This window comes from Balaenoptera acutorostrata, chromosome 11, assembly GCF_949987535.1.
Source record: "Balaenoptera acutorostrata chromosome 11, mBalAcu1.1, whole genome shotgun sequence".
In the NCBI taxonomy this organism is placed as follows: Eukaryota; Metazoa; Chordata; class Mammalia; order Artiodactyla; family Balaenopteridae; genus Balaenoptera; species Balaenoptera acutorostrata.
Window position 1 is genome coordinate 35304472 of NC_080074.1, and position 24485 is coordinate 35328956.

Below are 24485 nucleotides of genomic sequence, written 5' to 3' on the forward strand. Positions count from 1 at the left end.
GGCCCGGCTCCGCCTGCGCTCCCGCAACTCTGCCTCGCTTCCCGCTACACCTACCCCGGCCTTGAGGGGTCTCGGCTCACCCAGCCGCAGCTAAACCTTCGGCTTTGTTGGAAAACAGCGCCCGGAGCCTCCAAACAAAGAGTAACCACGGCAACTGCCAATCCCAGGGAAGATGGACCTTACCGGTGCCCCAGTAGGACAAACTATCTCTATGCGAAACCAGAATGAACGCTTCATCTCAGGAGCTGGATAAGGAATTTAAATTTTCTTTCAGGTACGTTTTAATATTTAAATAATTTTGGAAAGTATTTAATAAAAAATGACACTTTGTTACAATTACCCAAGTAGAGGTAGCCTGACCTTTAAATTGTTTCTGACCTATCTATATTTATTATGTGCATCTAGTAAATGTTGAGTTGCCCATGTATAAATTGTACATTCCACAAAACCTTAACCCTGAATAGTGATTTGTGGGGACTGGAAGTATGGAAAAAATGCCAATAAATTGTTTGCCTTCCGTGACAACAGTTTCTTTAAAAAAAAAAATCAATCAATTATCACGCAATTATCAAAATCAGTTATGAAAAACTTCTAAGTGAATGCATGTGTGGGGTGAGAAATTTGAAAAATTATTTTCTGTAATATGTTTTGCTGTAAAATACTGATGGTGACACACTGTTTTAATATAAAACTTGAAGTTTAAGTATATATCATAATATTTAATGTTAACTTAAAAATTCATCAAAGTTTCTTTTTTTGGTGAAGAAAATATATAGCGTACAAAATGTAAAATTTCATTTTAATTAATAACAGATATCCCTGATTTTAATTTTTTTGAAGTTTGCAAATGAAGCATTGAATTCCAAGCGGAAGTAGTTAAGCATAATTGTAGAAGATATCTGATATACAATAAGCTAAAAGCAAACAATTTCATTGAGCCTTCGAAAGAAAATAGACTATAGTTCCTGGTAACAACTGAATAGTAAAATGTATTGTGTCAACTTAAGAATTAATAATATAGAGTGAGAAACCAGTAGACTTTTGATATTAAAAAAACACATTAGTTCCTCATTCAAGAAAGATAATGATTTTCAAAAATAAACTACTTCTGGTTTCAGAATTAAATTTTGGGTATTTTCATTATTAAAGTCCATGCTCAAGTAACATTTTTTCTTTTTTTAGTTTAGTTTTGTTGCTGATTTATAAACTATCAAACTCTTCATTTAAAATGCTCAGACTAACATTATGTTGAAATTCACATTTTAAAAATCTTAAAATTTTGTTTGTAATTATGAAATTATTCGTACTTTTCCCAAAGAATATCAAATCCATTAGTAATAAATTAATTTCTAAAAATAATTTTAAACAACTAATTTGAAGATATTGTCTGAATTGCTTTCCTTCTTAATGCTTACCTTGTCAAACAAATTGACAGAAAAAAAGAAAAACATTGGAAGTTCTTCTGAAGATAAATTAATCCATGGTGCATGTCTCTACAACTCATACTTTCAAGTTACTTATTAAAAAGAAAAAAACCTACTCAGGTTAAAGGATTATGGACAAAGTAACATAATCCACTTTCGGCTATAATTTCTAGGAGGAGTGCAATTAAAGAGATTTTTGCTAAACGCTGCCTAGTTAAACAATAGTTTCAAGTTGAACTGACTTACAATCTATGACTATTTGCAAATTCTTAGCAAAGCACACATGATCCCTCACAATCTTTACTGAGTCTACTTCTCCAGCCTTATCTTTCATCTCCTGCCACTCTACCCACGCCCTGGTGCACTTCACTCTAAAGCCTGTGAACGCAGTGTTCCATCTGTCTTGAAAATTCCTGCCTCTACCCTGTGTTTGCCTGACTGGGACCCTCTTAATCATCCTTCAAGGATCATCTCAAATTCATTGCCTTTCTGAAACTTCCCAGCTCCGTTATTCCCAGTCCCCACACCCCCAACACAGTTCAGAGTTGGCCACAGGCTTTAATACTTGATTCCCTAACAGTTTATCTTATTTATTCATTTTTTGTGTTCCCATCTCCTGGCACTGAGAAGGAGCTTAAGAACAGTAATTAGAGTATTATTTAACTAGTGAAAAATGACACCTATGAATAGGTGAATTATTGTAAATTGTCCTTCGCTATAGCATTTATACTATTAAAACAATCTCTGCTGTTGGACCGTTTATTAACTAATCAGGAAATGAACCAAAGAAATACCATACCAGGACCTTATTTGAGTTAGTTAAAAAAATTCTTTGTCTATAGCAAAATAAAATACAAGTCTACCACACTACAAATATTTACTTAGGAACTGCACGAACTTGCATATCTTTGTGTAAGCAAATCTTCGTTTTCATTGATGTCGTTTTTAGTATGCAGGGCTTGTGGCTGAAAAGATCACACGTGACCATCTCTTACCATTCTATGCAAACGTGGCTATGGGCTTCCTTGGCTCGTTGCTGAGACACCTTGTTTGTTGTGTTCTAACTCTTTAACTTGAACTGTTTGCTATGGTCTGAATGTTTGTATCCCCTCAAAATTCACATGTTGAAGTCCTTACACCCAATATGATGGTGTTAGAAGATGGTACCTTTAAAAGGAGGTGATTAGTTTATGAGGGTGTATACCTCATGAATGGAATTAGTGCTCTTAGGAAGAGATCCCACAGAGCTCCCTTTTGCCATGTGAGAATAAAATAAGTCTGAAACTTTGCATCTTTATCTCAGACTTCCAGCTTCCAGAACTGTGAGAAATAAATTTCTGTTGTTTATAGACTATCTAATCTGTGGTATTTTGTTATAGCAGCCCAAATGGACTAAAACTGTTCTGAAGTTACCATAAACATCCTCCTTAACCAAGTCAGCTGACTTTGAGAGTACAGAATTCTCTCCCTTTTTGACATCTGTCTCATGTAACATTATTTTAGAAATTTCTTCCTTGACTGGTTTCCGTGAGATCATGCTTTGCTTATGTTCTCGCTTCTTAAAGTCTGCTTTTTAAAAAAAAATCCAAATTCCTAATTATATCATTCCCTACAATCAAACGTCTGCTCATTTTTATCTATAGTTAATCCCTCATCTCTTTCACTTATTCCCAAGATATCAGCTCTCTATGGATGACTCCCAGTTCTGCATAGCTTATGCTCTCCACTTACCTGCACTCCATTTCCAGTGCTTAACCACAAGGGTATCTTTTACCAATTCAAACCCAATTATTAAATATTAAATTTATAGAATTTATGAAACATTTTCAAACAATTCCAGTGATTCTCATTATTCTTTTATTTTCCCATCATAAAAAATCTTTCTGATCATCTTTGATTCTTTCTTGCTTGTAGTAAAGCATATTGAAATGTATCAAAACCCTCTTTTTCTCCCTCTAATTATCTTTTTACTGCCCTTTCCTATCTATCGGCCATTTTGTTTGGCTTTTCCCACCCTAACTCACTTCTTTTCTTCATCTTGGGCACATAGTTACCTCTGCCTCCAACTGAGAATTGCCATGTGATTAATCGCTATGTGCCAATGGAATATGAGCAGAAGAGAAGTATGCAACTTCCACCTCACTTGCTTAAAAGATGCTCACCTGAGTTTACTCATCCTCTTCCTTTCTGCTGACTGTAAAGGATTACACCTTGAGCAAATTTGGGAGCCATATACTGAACAGGCTGGAGCAAGTCCCACGTTCCTAAGATGATTTCCCAGTAGAGAATCCATTACCCATCTTGGACTGAGAGAGAATAAACTTCAGTTTAGTTTCGTATTTGGGTCCTTTGATAAAACATTTTAGCCTTGACTCTACCCTGCTAATTATTATCAAATCAACAGTCAAGCCTCTGCCTTCAACATTTCACACCAGAATCACTGCAGAGATCTCATTCATTAGTCTTCTTTCTCTTTCTCATTCGTAGAGAAACAGAGGCTAGGTCTTTGGGCTTAAGTGCTCATTCAGACGGTAGGAGAGGATCACAGCTATCTCATATGCTTCAGTAAATAGAATTGAAGCCAAAATGTAGATCTACAACATCTTGGAAAGAAACTGAAATAAAAATCAGGCAGTCTTTCCAACTGAGTGTCCCATCCAAATAATCCAGGAACTGGAGGAATCCAGGGATAAGACTAGAGGACAGAAACTGAAGAAACCAAATGATAGCGGGAGAGTTTGAGGCAGAGGGTGGAAGATGAAGCCTGGAGAGACTCCTGAAGCTGGGAAGAAGTACCTTGGAAATTTTTAGGAGGAATATGGCCTTGGATTGAAGTAGGGAGGGAAGTGCATGGATGCTAACCTAGACATCTCTTACTTATCCACTTTCTAAGGCATCTTTCAGTTCAACAAATGGATTGGTGTCTTCCTAACTAGGGACAAACAGCTTCAAGTCAGTCCTAATAACTCTGCTTTTGTTACCAAACCAAACTTGGGTCTGCTCGCCCACACGCAGTAAAGCCAACCTACTGACACCAGGTTGTGCTGAAGGAAAGTACGGCATTTATTGCAAGGTGCCAAGCAAGGAGAACAAGCAGCTCCTGCTCAAAAGACCCAAAGTCCCCCATGGCTTTCAGGGAAGGGGTTTTAAAGGCAGTGTGAGGGAGGCGGTGGCAGGGTGCGTGATCAGCTCATGCACAGTTCTCTGCTCGGTTGGCATCAAGGTGAAGTTTCAAGCATCATCAACCTTCTGGTTTCAACCAGTCTAGGGTCTATGTTCTTATGTCAGCAGTTTTCATCTGGTGGGGGTCTGCTTCCTATAAAAACAACTTATGAATGTGTGTCAGGCCTTTATCTTTATCTTTCAGGGAACTGGGAGTTGGGTGATTCTGGTATGTAGCAGATTTATAGTCTAAATTGTTACCAGTTCCCCAGCCCAACAGCTCTTCTTTGTTTCTACATCTTCACATTTCCCAATCACTAACTCTTGAGTCAGCCTTTTGAGACTCAAGGGAGGCCTGGGAGGCTAAAGCAAAAGCCTTTTACTTCAAAGGACAGGGACACAGGGGCTTGTATACTGTTTCACTTTCACCAGGTCAATTATGTACTGCATGTATTGAAACATTGTAAAGTACAATACTTTTTTTTTTTTTTAATTTTTATTTATTTATTTATTTATTTATTTATTTTTGGCTGTGCTGGGTCTTCGGTTCGTGCGAGGGCTTTCTCTAGTTGCGGCAAGTGGGGGCCACTCTTCATCGCGGTGCGGGGACCGCTCTTCATCGCGGTGCGCGGGCCTTTCACTATCGCGGCCCCTCCCGTTGCGGGGCACAGGCTCCAGACGCGCAGGCTCAGCAGCTGTGGCTCACGGGCCCAGCTGCTCCGTGGCATGTGGGATCTTTCCAGACCAGGGCTCGAACCCGTGTCTCCTGCATTAGCAGGCAGATTCTCAACCACTGCACCACCAGGGAAGCCCCAATACTTTTTAAAATACTGAGCCAGCTAGAATTGAAACAACCAATGAAAAAAGAAAACCCAGAAACATACCCAAGAAAATGTAAAACCTCCATATCTAATAAACCAAGCACCAAAACCGATAAGTATTGATTTTTACATAAATGTTTTAGGAAAATTGGCTATCTGGAAAATAATTTTTATTTAAAACCACCTTAAATTAGTTCCCTTCCTTACACTGTATACCAAAGTAAATTGTAAGCTCATTAAATAATTTAATTCACCTATTCATTGATTCATTCATTCAATAAATATCTATTGCTATTGTACCCACTATGTGTTAGACTCGGGGTTGTAATGGTATACAAGATCTACTCTCTCCACTTAAAGACCTCAGAGTCTACATGGGAAGGAAGACAAGTAAAGGTGAAAATAGGCAACAAATAGAGATCAGGGAAAAGCTTCCAAGGCTAGACCTCAGTGAGGAGTTAACATTATTCTGGGAAAGAGTAGGACAGTCAGATGTAAAGGAAAGGTTTCTAGCAAGGAGAACAAGGTGTGTTATGACTGGAAACAAAATAAAATATTTCATTTTCTGAAAACTGCAAGGAGTTCAGCAAGGCAGCTATTGACATGTTCTACAAATGCCCTGTTGGTCTCGACTGCCTGGCCAAAAAATGCAGATAAAGAAAGACAGATACAGTTTCAAGACATCTTCAATATTTCCTTATATTCAGGAGAGCAAAGGGGAATGTTATACTGACCGCTGGTATGAGAAGAAAAATATGCAAATAAAGGACGTGAATAGGCAGAATTATTTAAAGTTATTACTGTGGTGAGTGTTTATTGTAAAAGTTGTGTTTATCTTTTCAGAATCATCAGTGTATGGGGAGAAAAAGAATGTTAAGGAAAAACAAAACATTAATTTTTAAATACTTTCTTAATCTCATTAATGGAGCTTTCTTGGTAAGTATCTTCATAATTGTTTAGTAAAGAAAATGTGCATTTATATTGGCAGTTAGTTCAAAAATAAGTATTGGCTATCTTTTTTTGTAGGTTCTTGGACTTTTACTCATGGGATTTGGTGCATGGCTTTTATTAGATAGAAATAATTTTTTCACAGCTTTGGGTATGTATCTATTTTCCTTTCTCTAAATCAAACAAGGCATTCAGTGTTAAATAACTGCATACATGATTTATTCAGCAGGTGGCAGTATTTCTCTAAAATTCATTAAGTACTGTCCAATTTTTCCTCAGAAAGTCTTTACCAATTGTTCTAAAAACACCTTATTAAATAATAAGACTTAAATCCAAGACCATAAAGGAGAGGGAATTTTGAGAGAGAGATCTAGGAACTTTGGGCAAGAGAGATGAGAGAAATGGAAGATTGTGGTTGTTCTGCTGACTCTGGACTTTGACAGATCTATAGACTTGAAAGGATAATGGAGATCAACATAGCTTCACTGCCCAAGTTAAATAATCTCTTTTAAAACTCAGTTACCATATCCTGTCACCATCACAAGATTAGAAATAAAATAAAATATTCCCTATGGAAACAACTTAAATGTACATCAGTGGATGAATGGATAAAGAGATTTTATATATATCTATATACAGATATAGACATATAAATCTATCTATCGATCTCTATATATATAGATATCATATCGTTAGGCACTATCCCATGAGCTGAGGATACAGAAGTGTACAAGAAAGATAAAGGGCCTGTGCTCATGGAGCATAATTCCAGTGAGGAAGACTAGAAAACAGCACATAGAATGTTCACAATTTGACCCCTGCAAACCTTCCCAGTCTCACCTGCCTGAAGCTGTAAATGCCAGCAAGGCTGAGTTTCCTACACACACTGCACCATTCTGTGTCTCAGAATGCTTCCACCATTCCAACCTAGAGACTTCCAATTATAATTTAAAGCCTAAGCCCAGGTGTTACCTTCTCCAGTAATCTTGCATATCTTCACCTTCTCCCCCTACTAGATTAGGTGCTCTTATACCCAGTGGTGTGCTGGTAAATATCCTGGGATGGAGTCTCAGTTTATGGTATTTGCTGATTTCTGTGGTTTAAATAATCCCATGATGGCCAATTTCAAGGTGGCAGTGTGGACTGAGTTGGTTTACAGATTTTGTGAAAATTTAACAGTTGGCTTTTATGTGCCAGAACAATCTGTTTCCAGCACACCACTGCCCATTGCCTCTACTCTTCTCCCATAAAACCTAGGGCATATTTAATTTATTTATCTCTCTTTAAAAACAAATTGCTAAGCACTACATCTGTGCCATAGCACTAAGAATTTAACAGTTAGCCTGTTGACTATATAAATATATATAGTCTCTAGCACAGACAGCTCAGTCTAGATGGGGAGAGAAGAAAATACAGTTTTAATGGGGCCATATTAGCAATAAACTCAGGGTTTCATACACGGGAAACTTAACCCACATGTGTTAAGTACTCAGAAAATTTTTGATGAATGAATGAATGAATATAAAAATGTTTGGAGGTACATTAGACATAGAAGAATTCACCCTAGAAAAAGTCATCTTCTTTCATAGAAGACAATAAAGATAAGGTAAAGTTAAAGGGATCTTCTGAGATTGAAGAAATTCTCTATCATGTCATTAAAGGAGGAAAAGTTGTTAAGAGCAAGTAAGAGGTGCTAGAATGAGGTTAAAAAAGAGAGAAAGAGAATCCTAGTGGTTTGTTAGCAGCTGCCTAGGAAACCTTGGGTTGCTGCATTTATTATTAAATAGAAAACAAATATCACTTAATAATAGCTATTTTGTGGTTTCCACAGATGAAAATAATCACTTGATAGCATCTATCTTTCGAATTTTGATTGGAACTGGTTCTGCTTCTGTTCTTCTTTGCCTCTTGGGTTATTTGGGAATTCACAATGAAATCAGATGGCTTCTCATTCTGGTACGTATTTCATTCCAATAGCCTGAATTTGTATCTTTGATTTTCAGTGTTTGAGTCACACACGTGAGCAAGAATGATTTATGTCACTGCAACACTGCAGTACAATGTGCTCTTGGGAGTAAGGCCATGAAGTGCCCCCTCCCAAGAATCTTTTCTAGGTAGAATTTTCTTGGTGAGTTTCCCATGGACTAAATCTGGACCTCAACACTTACACACTTAGATGTTCATTTTCAACACAGCGTCAGTAGGAATCCATCTCCTAGGGTGAACTACAATGAACCAAACTTAAATCTGAAGACTAAAATCAGAATACGGTATGCTAAAGGCAACGAACAGTGAGGTTTAGCAGGGAAAAGGAAACATGGCCCGTAGTCGGCACATTTTCTCCATGTGGGAAGCTAACTGGTAACTGAGATCACAGTTTATAATTTAACAAAAAGAAATACAACTGCTGAGAGGGCCAGACTCTGGCATCTGGCTAGCACACTATCTCTCCCCAGGCATATAACATGAAAAGGTAAATTATAATGAACATGAGCCATTTACCATACGTGGAATAGGTGTGGATCACAATCAGTGGATTCAGGTAAAATATAGCTTCTAACATTTTCTTTAAATCAAATTAGTTTTAATCCACAGGCACTTTCCTGCGAAGCAGATAGGAAATTCAAATGTAGCCAACTGTGCCCCTCTGGCCAGGAAGAATGCAGAGATACTTAGCTTTTATGCAGTGCTGAAAGTCTGGGTGGTCACTTTGGATTCTGTTTATCCGTCTACACCAGTTACCATGAAAGCACTCACTTTCCCAGCTGATGTGGTCCCTTCAGGACTACATATTCTGCTGTTTGAATGGCCTAGGACAGCAAAGGCAGTGCTGTTCTTCATCCAGTATATACCAGTACAGGCATATCGGTGAAATTCTTCTGTGAAGGATTGGTAAGTAACCATTACCTCAGTTCCTTTCCTGCAGTTCCCCTTCCCCGAGGCCTGAGACATTCAACCCTGCCAAGGACACAGCAATTAAAGGAGTCATGCCTGACAGAGGAATTAGTTACTGCCTATTGTTAATAATTGCTGCCTGTTATTATTTGAATAGTACCCATGGCAGAGGCATTTTAGGCAACACTGGAAACCACACCTTCATTTCCCTCTGGGTCTTGCCTCCTTACCATGGCAATGCCAGGAAGCCAAGCGCTAGCGCCCATTGCTTTGAGAATCTGCAGACTCTAGGATCAGTCTCACAATCTTTTTAGTCTAAAAAAGACCTCATTGGGCTTCCCTGGTGGCGCAGTGGTTGGGAGTCTGCCTGCTAGTGCAGGGGACGCGGGTTCGAGCCCTGGTCTGGGAGGATCCCACATGCCGCGGAGCGGCTGGGCCCGTGAGCCACAGCTACTGAGCCTGCGCGTCTGGAGCTTGTGCTCCGCAACAGGAGGGGCCGCGATAGTGAGAGGCCCGCGCACCGCGATGAGGAGTGGCCCCCGCTTGCCGCAACTGGAGAAGGCCCTTGCACAGAAACGAAGACCACCCAACACAGCCAAAAATAAATAAATAAATAAATAAATAATAAAAATAAAGGAATTCCTTTAAAAAAAAAAAAAAAAAAAAAAAAAAGACCTCATTCTCTCTTCTTACTCTCCTCAAAGGCACACCCTCTAGTCTCAAATTTTATCTTTCTCTTCTCCCAGGACCTATAACATAATTTTCTCATGGGGCTTCTGATTTTGGATATGGAAACCAGGACAGAAATGATTTGCAGGAAAATTTTAATTTTCTCATTGCCACAAATTCCCATTTAGGTAAAGGAGACACAGAGCCTGCTATTAATATAATGTTGTGGTTTGACGATGGGAAAGGAAGGGGGCAACTAGAGGGAGAAAAACATAAACATCTTATAAGTTTCTGCCTCATGTAATTCAAGTATTAATGGACCGTGACTGAGAAAGCCTGACAGACCCCATCATAAGGAATATACATGCTACTAGGACCTGATAGTTTAGATCCTGAAGCCAAGATACCATTCTCCCTTCCCCACGGTCCATGGAAGGGTATTGCAACATTTTGTAATCACGACACTTTTGCTATTCTCCTCTGAATTTACCAATACTTTTTTGATGGACACACTTTCTCTTTAACCATGTTAATTCACATAGTCAAGCTATGGGCAAATCTTATATAGGCCTAAACACTATTCTCTGGCTTAAAGGTGATTTTGCATGCTCCTACTCTAATCAAATAGATACTACTTTTGCATTTTAACTCCTTGGGACAATTTCACTTCCCTGTTAAAAGTTCTCCAGCAGTCTCTCACTGTGCTCTCTAAGTGCTAATAACATGTAAATACACTGAATGTTTCTTCTGTAGATATCTAACTGCTGTTAAAAAATAATTTTCAAAGGTAAAATCATGAATCACCTATATGAAAATGAGCATGTATCAGAGACTATTTATATAATTAATTAATAGGGGAACCAGTAAGAAGTAACAACCAGTTTAAATAAGAATTAAGCTTGTGGAGATTTATATTCTCTATAGACTATTCATTTGCATATTCATGAATAGTAATCATTTGCATTGCTATGGAAACTTTTGTATTACTATCAGAGTTGTGTAAGTTAACTCTTTACAGAGTTGAATAATAGTTTAGTCAAAGGTAACATTTCATACTCCCATTGAATCAGAAACCTGGGAGGGTCCACAGACAATAACCAGCTTGCCATTGAAAAGAAACCCAGTGACTTTTTGGAAGCAATTGTTTTGCACAGTTTTCCCTTTCTCTACCTGTCTTCACTACTATCCCTTGGCAGTGAAGATTAAGTAAGGTGTTGTGTGTAGAAGTATTAAAAATCTAAACTTCTAAATGGATCTAAAGACCATATTTTTGTCTCAGAAAATAGGAAATATATTTGTCAAGTAAGCAATTTTAACGGAGTATTTTAAAGTATTAAATGTTTAAAATAGGTGAAACTAAGAATACTAACAGTAAATCATCCTTGCTTATACTGATATTTTAGTTAGTAAAATATTCAGACTGCTAACTTTTAAAATTATTTTGAATTCTAGATAATATGTATCACTATGAACTGCTATGATGAAGAAGATTGCGGTGGCCATAAGTTTAAAATAAAGAAAATAGTCAAATAATGTGAAAATCATTTTGTTTGGCTTTGGATAGAAGTATTTTCAGTTTTCAAAGAAATAGTCCAAATGTGCATACAGATTAACTTTACTATTGCCGTTGCTTTTGTTACTTTCTCATTATTTTTATTATTGTTGCTGTTGTTACTTTGTGCATGATGGAATAGTTTACATGGTAGGTCACAATTTAGTGAGTTCTCCACTGGTAGCAGAATGGTGTAAGTGGAGGTCTAGATATTTAAGTTCCCCTCTATGACAGTTTTAGATCCGAATGAAGAAGGTATCATCATCAACTCCATTAGACCAAGTACTCTGTTAGGTTCTCATGAAGCACTATCACTTCTTTCTATCTTACTCTTATCCAAATGTTCATTGATTTTTTTTCTTTGCCTTTTGTTTCAATAATTTCACTCATGTATGAGAACAGGAAACTTCAGCAATACCTATGTATATTTTAAGACTGTACATTTCATGTGATGTGCATTTTCCCATCACTGTGGCATCTAAAAATATATTAGGAGCATAGTTCTCATTTCTATGTGTCTTTTGTTTTAGTATGCAGCACTGCTAATGTGGGCTTTTGGTGTTCAAGTTGTACTTTCAGCACTCATCTTCACAAAGAAAGAGGAGGTATGGAAACATCATCCTTTTATTTGAAAAATAAAGAAAAGCAGATACTTTAGATTATTGAGACCTAAACCTATATTAAAAGCTAAAAGTAAATGTCTTGGGGGGGAAAAAAGGATTCAATGGAAGTACTAGAATTCCACATAGGAAGGGGACAGGGGTCAGACTGGAATGGTGGGCTAGGAGAACTTGTCTTTGACTCTGTCTGCAGAAGATTGAGAATGTTGTAAATAACAAAGAATGTGGGGGAAGAGGAGATGATGCTTATTGTGGGATATGCAAAATTGGCCCCCCAGCCAACCCTGGCTGCCACTACTGACTCCAACACTGTACTATATTCTATTTTTGTAAAGAAATATCTTTAGACTTGTACTAATTTTAAATTTAGCAATTTCATTTAAATAAGATTATTGAACAATTCGTATATTTTGTACAGGTATGGTCATGAGTGATACAATTAAGTTAACTAGAACAAGATTTATATTTTTCAAGTCAAGTTCAAAAAAGCACATAATAAATTGCCTGAAAAAACTTTTTGGTAGCAAAACTTACCTATTACAGCCTACAGACTTTTAATTCTTTAAGAAATTTCAGTGTTTCAGTGCAGTGAAGGTCTGACTGTCTCATGGGAGACTCTCCTGTAGCAATAAGAGCATGGACTTGAAGTCATACAGGTCGGCATGTGACTAGATAACAACAAGCCATTTAACAGCCCTAAACCTATGTCTTCATCTACCTACCTTATAGAGTTATCATTAACTGACAATTATAAAGTTCCTGTTATAGAGTAGCTATTTGAGAGCTCTCTACCTTCCCTTAATTGATTTTGAAGGAGAACCTGATTAATTTCTAGGCTTCCTAGCCTTCAGATTCTTTCTATATACCAACTCCTAATTAATGGCCAAACCTCGACAAAATCTTTCCTATACAACACCATTGCCCTCCAACTTCATTTGCTCTCTTGTGCTTGGCATCTATCCTGGCTATCTAATTTTCTAGGGCCTGTTGTTAATGGTTTGGCATTTGGAGCTAAAATTTCTTCTTTCCATATCCAAAATGTGTGTGTGTGTGTGTGTGTGTGTGTGTGTGTGTGTATGCACACACTCAAGTGAGTCCTATAAAGCTGTTTTGGTGGCAAAGCACCAGATCCCAATCCATCAGCCTCTAACTTTTGGACCTGGTGATGGAACCTGAATATCACACTTAAGGACCCTTAACACATGAATATAGTTAATCAGTGTCACCCATATTTATTTATTTAAGTATTATTCACATACTCCTCTCTACCTATTTTAAGAATAATAAGAGCTATCATTTAATAATAACTACCATGTGCCAGAGACTGTGATAAGCACTTTATTGGCACTATATTATTGATCCTCACAACAACTCCTAGAGCTGCATTGTAAATCCTTCTTTCTCAGACAGGAAACTGAGGCTTTGAAAGGAGAAAATACATGCTAAAATATATCATAGCCAAATGAAGGAGTCTGCACTCTAATACTCATTAACTGATCCCAGAAATGACAGCTTTGTTTACATCACTTGCTTTCTACTTTCAAACTGGACTGAGCTCTCATGAGCCTCTAAATATTTTATGTCATTTACAGTGCCTAACTCAGTGTTGGAGACGCACTAGGTCTTCATGGGATGTTTGTCAAATTGAATATGTGTGAGGGAATTTTATTTATATAGTAGTCACCTAGATTATATATGAAAATCATTTTTACTCTTATGTACTAAGGTGTGATTCATACGCACTCTGAATCTCCCAAGTAATGCTTTAGAAGGTAAGTAAGGACATAAGTCTGCCCCCTCTCCACAACAATATAAAATGGAAAAACATCATTTTCTATTCTAAATAAAAATTAACTTAGGGAATATGTTAAATTGATTACTTATAGATCTAAATAACATGTTATTTTATTCCAATCTTCTTAAATGTATTAAAGCATAGATATGTAAGTGGGTAAAAGTTTAACTTGTACAGATGTCTTAATTATTGTAGTATTCCCACCAGTTATTTAGTTTTCATTATTAAAGAACAGCATATTACAATGAGAAATTATTAGACTAGAATCCAAATGAATTATATTTAGAAGTCGCAGCTCCTCTTCTTTATTCATGTAAACAAAGCAAATAATCATATTCTCTGAGTATCTATATCCGTGTTCATAAAATACAAATAATATCTGGCCTTTCTACCTTTTCTGGGGGGGCGCCGCACCGCGCAGCATGCGGGATCCTAGTTCCCTGACCAGGGAGCAAACCCTTGCCCCTGCAGCGGAAGTGCAGAGTCCTAACCACTGGACAGCCAGGGAAGTCCCTGGCCTTTCTACCTTTTGCTATTTTACAGGACCAAGTTAAGAATTAGTTATGAAAGTCATATAAAGTTCTAAATGCTTAAAAAAGTTCCTACTAAAAACTACCTCTGCAAAATCTAGATTTCAAAATAGCAGTTTTCCCCCAAACTTTCACATGATTGTTTTTGTTTTAGCATTGTGAAAAGATAATTTTTTTAATTAAAAATCATAATTCTTGTAAAAATATACAATAGACACAGGTCAATAATTTTATTTAACATCTTGTTTAATGCAGGAACCAGTTAAGATATAAAAACCAATTCAAAGGAGAGTCCAAAGAGAAGACACTACAAAACCGACACAAAACAGGCTTGGAAAGGGGACAGATCAATTCCATCCCCACCAGGAAAAATTCATCTGCATTTCTCTGACAAAGAATCATTTGCCTAACTACAGTTTTCTACAACTTACAAAGTTGTAAAATAAATTAAAAACTAGGAAAGGTACAGACTCGTAGAATCAGAGGACCCTGAAGGTATACTAGAGAAAGCCTAGTTTTCATTGAAAAGATCCTCAGTCATATTTTTTGGTCCATTTAAAAGCCTTTACAGCACATAACTTTCTCCCTAATCAGAAAATAAGTCTAATGTAGTCTTTCTATAGATCACAATGTGAAAGACCAAAGGCCTCCACACTCACTGATTGCTAAAAATAGTTATAAGGAAGAAAAAAACACCTAGAAATAATTAGAAAACAACAAACTGACTTTGAATCCTTTTTATGAGGAACCATAAGGAAAGTTTCTATCAAATTTTCACTTTTAATAAAATTTTCAACAGGTTCATCAAATATGGCATGATAAACTTGATTCAGTCATTTCTGAGTATGGATCTAAGGACTTGCCTGAAGACATACCCAAGTGGACAATTCTGAATGCCTTGCAGAAAAGAGTAAGATGAAATTAGCATAAAACTAAAAATTAGATGCCAAAGGTGACTGCTGCTGAGAAATGGGGAGACAAGAAAGGACAGGGGATGGGGCACAGGAATTAGAGGCTCTTGTATTTCATCTAAACCAACAGGGTGGGATAGGATCGTCTCAACTTACAGATCTTGAGTTTTATCTTTCTTTTGTAATGTGTATCTCCTTTTCTGGGTTAATTGACATGCATTTTAACCTGAATTCATGTGTAAAAGTATTGGGAGTCTGCTGCCAAGTGGAATAATCTACCCTGTCGCCCCCACGGGGAGATAGGGTCTAAGCGCAGCCCCTGCTGGCAGCATAGTATCCTGGTGGTTACCATTTGAGCCTGAACATCAGGTTTGCCATGCAGTAACTTTGTGATACCGGATAAGAAACCTTCTTAACTTCACATACCATATTAACAAAATAGGCAGAATAACCCCGACCTCTGGTTGTTAAGAATAAAGGAAGTAATGTAGGGAATATGGAGAAAGCCTTGGATCTGGGACATAGTAAGCAACTAATACTTGTTAGCTAATGTTGTTAGCATTATTATTTTCACAGTTCAGATTTTTCTCGGCAAGGTAAGGGAGTGTATGTAGTCAGCCAAATTGTTTACAAGAATAGATCAGCATGGGAACATAGTAAGTGCTTTATACCAAAAAAAAAAAAAAAAAAAAAAAAAAAATAGCAAACATTTAACAGCACTAGGCCCTCTTATAGGTGCTTTTCATATATTAACTCATTTAGTCCTCCCAACCCAATGAGGTAAGAACTGTTATCTTCATTTTATAGATGAAGGTCAGAGAAATTCAGTAACTTAGCCAGTTTCACTTGGCTAATGAGTGGCAGAGCCAAGATTCAAACCCAGACAATCTAGCACTAGATTTTGTACTCAGCTACTACACTAGAGCCTCACATAAGCATAGTTATTATTTTTAGTATATTTAATAACAGAAATGCTTTTTAGGAGAATTTAAATGTATTATAAATGATTTTATTCATCTTATTTTTTTTGCTGATGTATGTGATCTGAACATGTATTGCATTTTCAGATTGCATTATGACTGATAGCAGGGTATCAAACCTTCCTAAGGTCATAAACTGATAATTAGGAAAACAGTTCTATATGTATGACATCACTATTTTTTTTTAGCTATTATTTCATTGTATTTTTTTTAAGTTTTTTTTATTGGAGTATAATTGCTTTACGATGTTGTGTTAGTTTCTGCTGTACAATGAAGTGAATCAGCAATATGTATACCTATATCCCCTTCCTCTTGGCCCTCCCTCCCCGCCTTCCCCCACCATCCCACCCATCTAGGCTGTCACAGAGCACCGAGCTGAGCTCCCTGTGCTATACAGCAGGTTCCCACTAGCTATCTATTTTACACATGGTAGTGTATATATGTCAAACCTAATCTCCCAATTTGTCCCACCCTCCCCTCCCCTCCCCCAGTGTTCACATGTCCATTCTCTATGTCTACGTCTCCATTCCTGCCCTACAAATAGGTTCATCTGTACCATTTTTCTAGATTCCAAATATATGGGTTAATATACAATATTTGTTTTTTTCTTTCTGGCTTACTTCACTCTGTATGACAGACTCTAGGTCCATCCACGTCTATTATTAATAAGAATCCAGCTTACAGTTTCTAGCCATGAATATCATTGAGATAGCATATGTCGGTTTGATTGTTTAAACTAACTTATGATATCCAAACTCTAAAGCACTATTTTAGTCATTCGACATTTCCAAGACTGACAAGATTGTTGGTACATATTGGGACATAGGGAGTACTGTTGTTATAACTTACAATAACAAATTTAGAAAATAATGAACTACAACTTTCTCTTATTTTCTAGGTGACAAATATATAAGCTGATTCTTTCACATCCTCCCAACTCAACTTGATAGGATTGGAAATAAGACATTTAATAGATATTTGATCATTTCTATGACTATTTTCCTTATAAACTTTTTGGGTTTTCTGTGGCAAATTTTCATGCAATACAAAATATAAAGTTAACATCTCACATTAACCCTAAGAAAGTAGTAATAACCTTGAGTCTCTATGTATATTAAACACATATGGCAGCACATGTTGGATAAATTATAAAGAAAACTGTTATAGTTAAGAGAAGGTATGGCTAAGGTGATTCTCTCTTCTGTTCTGGGTCTAAACATGGTTTAGTAAATCAAGCATATCTTTCATCCTGAGCTTCTATAAGGTAAATTCAGATATAACAATTTCATTCAAACATAGCCCACTTATATGAGTAGAGATCTTTAGCTCTGGTTAACATCAACCATAGCACCAACAAGGTAATGGATTAAACAAACAAAAATACACTTATTGTTTTAATTCACTATATTTCAATGGAGAATAAATTAATAAATTTATCACAAAACCACTTTAATATGCATAGGAGTCATATAATTAACTTCATTTTCAATATTTTATAGTAAAATTTATAGAATCTTTTTTCTAGTTACAGTGTTGTGGCCAAAAAAATTACACAGATTGGATGAAGAATAAGAATAAAGAAAATTCAGAACAGGTGCCATGTTCTTGCACAAATTCTACATTAAGAAAGTGGTTTTGTGATGAGCCACTGAATGCAACTTACCTAGAGGTAAATGTAAGTTAAGGCTTCTCCAAGTGTTTACGGTACCTTTTTTTTTTGCAAGTCATTTTAGAATTCTGAGCAATTATTTATATTAAAAACAATGTCATTCATGGTTATTAGGTTCTTAAGCAACTTCACTAAAATGAAACCATAGCGAGGTGAATTGTATTATTTGTTATATAACAAATTAATTAAACTTGCTGGGGTATGTGATATAAGTTCTCCTAGAACTTGGGATACCATCAACTTTCTCCTCAACCATCCTGTGATGAAAGAGGCACTTTTGACAAATCTCTGTTGTGTAGGATTGGTAAAGGAGCTGCAATAGCAGAAGTAAAGAGGCATGAGGTTTGGCAAAAACTGAGGGAGGAAACCCCAGCAGTGACAAAAATGGTGTTTAGGTAAAGGTGGCAGAAGCAAGAGTAGAGGTTCATCTGTAGCAACTGCTATTTACAGATACAGAATATTGATAAACTAGGGATTTCCATCCCAAGAACTTCTTATACTTTTGTAGTTTACATACTGATGTTATTCTATTTTTAAAATGTATCTTTCAATAACATAATTCATTCATAGATAAATGGAGCATTATGTTTCTTAAAAGGTTCTCCTATTTGGGAAATATCACTTTAGGCAGTAGTATGCTGAATTACAGTAGTGTGTAGAAAATCAAGTCCCTCTCAAAACTAAATTTCTGATTTCAACTACATGACAACATCATAGCAACTTTAAAAGTAGCAACCGAGGTGTCCTGCAATTATATGAAGCTTTCTGGGCTAGTAAGTCCAGTCTCCAGTTAGACATTGACTTGCTTTTTAGACTTTGGTAAATTACTAATCTCTGTGTCTCTTCTTCTTTGTAATGGAATTATGTATAAAAATATTTCCATCTCCAAGTCAGCCTAAGTAAGTTCTTTTCCTTAGGGCTGTGAAAATAAAATCAACACATGGTATCATACTAATGCTTTAACATTAATTGGAATTAACTTTGGACTTTTGGCTTCAGAGGTAAGCTTTTGTTTATATATTTAAAGATGAAAAAATTAAGTATAAACTATATAGAATAAACTGTAGAACAACCAGATGGAGACCTAATCAGACAAATTAATCCAATAGGAGTCAGGACACTGAGACTGTTCACACCCAGGAGAGGAGTAGGTCCCAACTGGAGGTGATATCCCTAAGTCAGCCTGGGTGCAGCCTGTTAATAAGTTCTCATCCTGGGAGGTGGTGATTTCATTGCTTTGTGATTTTTTTAGAAATATCAATACTTCATATCTCGGCAGTGAGAGGACCATGTTTGGCAGTCTGCAAGCTGGCAAATTTCTTAAATCTAGGCTGATGTTTGACATTAGTAAATCTATTCACTCAAATACTCATTCGTTCATTGCCTCATTCATTCATTCAATAAATTTGGAGGGGGGAGAACATCTACTGTGTGTCAGGTACTGTACTAGACGTTAGAGATACAATGGGAAGCAAAATCTACATATTCCTTGACCTCCAGGGTGCCAACTGCAGAATCAAAGTTCAGAAATAGTACTTCATTCTCCAGTTTCAGTGAAGACTGATGAAAGCTAGTGAAGGCTATGGATTCAAAGAAACTGTGAGAGTGGATAGATTATTACTGTGTAGACTAAAATGTTGGAATAAATATGTAACGCATGGTTTGGCCAAAACAGGATACCGAATTTAATTTTATGTTGATCCACAAAGGCACTGACGTAAAGTTCCATAAATTCTCTTCAGCTGGTAACAGTGTTAGTCTCAGGATAGTGGTAAACAAGACATTTTTATAAGCACCGATATCATTCTTTTTAAATGTTTATTCTCTATTCATGCTGAGGTATTTAAGGCAAGACTGAATGGGGGATATTATCTGTGCTCCATTTTATCATCTACCCTTTGCAGACCACCTTTCATGATCCTGTAACAAAAAGAGGGAGTTTTGTAGGAGTGATGACAAAGTTAGAAAGATGATGAACACAAAACATCAGCAGTTCATCAAGGCATCTAGCCCAATGATAGCCCATGTAATTAAAACTGAGCAGTCTATTCCTTAGCCCCCTCTATAAATGAACTTGGTGACAGCTAGGTTACCCTACAAGACACATTCTGCAGACTTCTTATTCACAATCATATGTACCTTACTCTGAAATTTTCTTATTCTCCTTGATCCCTTTTCCATTTACAGAATACATTTTGGTGATTATATAGTATTAGCTTTACAAATTATTCTTATTGATTACATTTTGATCTCTTATTGTTTCCTTTTTTTCCAGGTTTTGCAATTCTCATTAACCGTTTCCTTCTTCAGACACATCAAGAATAGAATTTACGCAGAAAAGTGATCTTTAGATTTTAATTTGTCCAGAAGAAACCAGTTAATTCTCAAAATAATCATGTTGTATTCTTCTAGTCCAAAAACCAAAAAAGTTTTGAATTATATTCATTAAGTCTCAGATTTATTCAAGTCATTGATTATATGTAACACAGAATTATTGGATATTTTAATAAATCAGCCCATGAAATTTTTATTAATTTGGTTTTTCAAAATATCAAATTCTGGAGAGATTGGAATTGACATATATACAATATTGACACTATGTGTAAAATAGATAACTAATGAGAACCTACTGTATAGCACAAGGAACTCTACTCAATGCTCTGTGGTGACCTAAATGGGAAGGAAATCCATAAAAGAGGGGATCTATGTATACATATAGCTGATTCACTTTGCTGTACAGTAGAAACTAACACAGCATTGTAAAGCAACTATACTCCAATAAAAATTAATGTAAAAAGGGCTTCCCTGGTGGTGCAGTGGTTGAGAATCCGCCTCTCAATGCGGGGGACACGGGTTCGAGCCCTGGTCTGGGAAGATCCCACATGCCGCGGAGCAACTGGGCCCATGAGCCATAACTACTGAGCCTGCGCGTCTGGAGCCTGTGCTCCGCAACAAGAGAGGCCGCGATAGTGAGAGGCCCGCGCACCACGATGAAGAGTGTCCCCCGCTCGCCGCAACTAGAGAAAGCCCTTGCACAGAAACGAAGACCCAACACAGCCAAAAATAAACAAATAAATTAATTAAAAAAAAATTAATGTAAAAAAATATCAAATTCCGTAGCTCAGGACTTTACCTTGACTTATTTTATGAATTCAGAGAATATCATCATATATACTAATTTCAGAATATGGTAAATTATCACATATATTTTGAGTTTCTTATGTAGAAAAAAATACCTATATGATGTTCAGAAAACACTAAGTAAGCAGTTATAACATGTACTTTACATTTGCAAATTTAAGGAAACAATACTGATTTATAGGAGATTTAAAAGAAAGATTGAAAAATCTTCATGACACTACCTCCACATTGGATTAATAATTTATTTCTCTCTTCTTATAGTGCTTGCAAGTGAATAATAAATTTAAAATTTTACAGATTTGGATATACTTTAGTGGCAATAATAAAATATTAAAATAACAATGAATTTTTAACTATAGCAAAAATAATCTATTCTAAATACTCGCTGAATTCTCATACTCATTACTTTCTCCTCATTTTTTCCCTTTTTTTATAAGTTTTGTTCTGTGCATGCATGCACAGTTCTCTGAAGGATATAAAAATAACCTACCTGTTGTATTTTCCTAACAATGATACTGTGAGAACAGAAAAAAAGTCCTTTGAAAAAATAAAAGCTGCTATACAGATATGAGGTATTATCATATCATTGCTGTCCTTTATAGGAAAAGGCTGCCTTGACCTTGAGGAAATGAAGAAAGAATAGATTAACTGAAGATCCTGCATAGAAGGATCTGCTCCTATAGAAGGCTCACTCTCATTTACTAATTCAATCATATCTCTTTTCATCTGTCTATTCAGTACACTGCAGATTACAGAGACCTATGGACTTTTTTTTTTTTTTTTTAGTCAGCACAAAAGAAAGTAGAATAACCATTTTCTCTGAAGTGACCTGTAAACAGACATGCCTTCTAAATTTAAGGGAAATTCTCTTGGGATTTAAAGCTCATTTTCAAATTCCTGTTTTCTCTAAAATATGCCACAGGAACACACTGATAGCAAAAATCTCTCTCCTACTTGGGAGTTGAGAACCAACTTATTTGCAATCAAATAAATATTATAGAAATATATTCTGATATATTTGTTTTTTGTATCAAAGAAACAAAAAAGGTCTCTAGATACTAGATTGCCTATTTTCAGTTACTACAGTTAAATCACAAAATATATTCACTACTGATCAAATCTGTCACCTTTATGATTTTAGGAAACATTGTCTTAAAAGATGTTGCTTTACACCTTGAATAAAATAAAGACTTACTTGGTAAGATAGAGTAGATCAGGATCATATCTCTCTCAATATTTGTTTTTCATTTCTGAAATAGAAAACGTAGAAAGTTCTGAAAATCAATCTGGATCAGAAGTGAAACAGTGAATTAAAATTAAGGGCAACACATAATCCTGACTTCCCCTGCAAGTTGTTATATCACTTGCAAAACACATTTAGCTTACTTCAGGCTCCCCATTTTAATTGTTTCCAAAAATCAGGACTATTTTGTGATGGTACTATATAAGTGAACTACTTAAAAATTCCTTTTATCTTCTTTTCTTCTCCCAGATAAAGATGGATGCATTCAGTCAACAAGCATTTATGGAGAACCTACTATGTGCCAGGGACATTACTTACTTATGAGATATGAAGATGAATAGATACATGTATAGTTCCTCTTCAGGGCTAGCTGCAGGAGCATACAACTTGTCTTTAGAAGAGCTCCACACTTGGCTTAATACTTGGCAGTTGCCATCTTGAAATTCTTAACTTTTGAACAAGGGACCTCACATGCACATTTTGCGCTGGGCTCTCTAAATTAGGTAACCAGCCCTGTCCCTGTAGTTAAACTCAGAGTCAGTCACACATCCTGACATGTGAACAAATAAATTGTGTGCATGTTATAATTTTTATGGACACCCAGAAGGAAAATGCCTAAGTTTGCTTTAGGAAATCAGAGAGCACTTCAAAAAGGAGAGTCACTCATTCAACAGTTACTTATTGAGCAACTGCTACATCTTGGGCACTGTTCGAAGTGCTAGAGAAAGAGTAATGGATAAAACAAAGCAAACAAAATATCATGAAGGTTACATTCAAGTCAGCAGAGCCAAAAACAACATATAAACAAAATTATTATGTCAGATGGTGGGAAGTGCTATAGAGAAAAAATAAGTCAGGAAGTAGAATAAGGAGTGTTGGGGGATTATGAAGATTGCAGTTTGAAATAGGCTGTACAAAGATGGCCTCATGGAGAAAATGACTTTTGAATGAAGAACCAAAGGAAATGAGAGGATAAGGGGAAAGAGCACAGCAAGCAAGAGGAAACAGCAAGTAGGAAGGAAGAAAGGGTCTGAGACAAAAGTGACCTCTAAAGCCTTGCTCAGTACTTCACAATGTAGGTGGCCAATAAATGTTAATGATCTTTAATGGGTCAGATTACTCAGTATGCCATCAGTTATAAAACCCTATTGCCCGGAATTCCTTGGCGGTCCAGGGGTTAGGACTCCGCACTTCCACTGCAGGGGGCACGGGTTTGATCCCTGGTCAGGGAACTAAGATCCCGCAAGCTGCAAGGTGTGGCAAAAAAAAAGACCAAAAAAAAAACTGAACAAACAAAAACCCCAACTGCCCTCTGAGGTTGTCTGACTCTGTACTCTATGGTTTTGATTCCATTTGGCAATCACAAATAAAATCTGTCCAAATTTGTTTGGTAAACAACAGCTGCTAGTTCGGTTAGTCACTGCCACCCACATTTCCCTTCTCCAGGCACCTGAATGAGAGATGTTGGCAGAAACTTCTTTAAAAGGATTTCAATGAAACAAAATTTTAAGAGAATACAGTAGAAATACTGTTAGTCCTGTTTGTTTAATGTTTGCAACATTTTAAATATATGTGTATGCCTTTATTTTCTCTTTCTGATCTTAGGGGAATAATTCTTCAGGGACATAAGAGCCCCTGGCAAACAGAAAACACAAAAATCTAATGTTTTTACTGCCATGATATAAGGCTACAAAAGAAAAAAAAAACTTTTTATTTTTTACATTACCTGTTATGTTTCATTGTTTAACCTCTTCATTTTTCTTCTCTATTCCTTTTTCTTTTGAAGTCACCCATTAAATGAAAGAGGATAATGGCATATTTCCAGTAAATCTATAAATATTTGTTGAATGATAATGGGTTTTAACACTATATAAATGATAAAACCAGGGAAAGCAGAAGCTATTTCTTGACAAATCAAATTATTTTAAGATTAGCCTTTGCTAATATTCTGAATATTTGAAACAAAGTAAAAGGAAACTTTTTTTTACAAGAGCATTTGTAATATGAAAACGAAGTGTGTAATCATTGTTGAAAATTATTAAAGCTTATTATTAACTGTACTCAAGTATAGTAGACAGTCTCCTGAATGTCTGAAAAGATTTATGGAATGAAAAACATGCAGAAC

At 36.3% G+C, this 24485-nt stretch overlaps 1 protein-coding gene across 1 annotated transcript; it reads left to right on the plus strand.

The window, feature by feature from the left end:
• Window positions 1–161: 161 nt before the first annotated feature.
• Window positions 162–20478, plus strand: TSPAN19 (tetraspanin 19). The gene is made up of 9 exons (XM_007165930.2): window positions 162–274; window positions 6251–6343; window positions 6434–6506; window positions 8187–8311; window positions 12002–12076; window positions 15216–15326; window positions 17833–17976; window positions 18894–18977; window positions 20252–20478. The coding sequence occupies exons 2-9, from the start codon at window positions 6263–6265 to the stop codon at window positions 20318–20320; spliced, it is 762 nt and encodes a 253-aa protein (XP_007165992.1). The 5' UTR covers window positions 162–274; window positions 6251–6262; the 3' UTR covers window positions 20321–20478.
• Window positions 20479–24485: the final 4007 nt, after the last annotated feature.

Coding starts and splice junctions, on each gene's coding strand:
- TSPAN19 (XM_007165930.2), top strand. CDS start 6,263: ATGGGGAGAAAAAGAATGTTAAGGAAAAACAAAACATTAATTTTTAAA. Junction 6,507..8,186: donor TAATTTTTTCACAGCTTTGG/GTATGTATCTAT, acceptor TGGTTTCCACAG/ATGAAAATAATCACTTGATA. Junction 18,978..20,251: donor TTGGACTTTTGGCTTCAGAG/GTAAGCTTTTGT, acceptor CTTTTTTTCCAG/GTTTTGCAATTCTCATTAAC.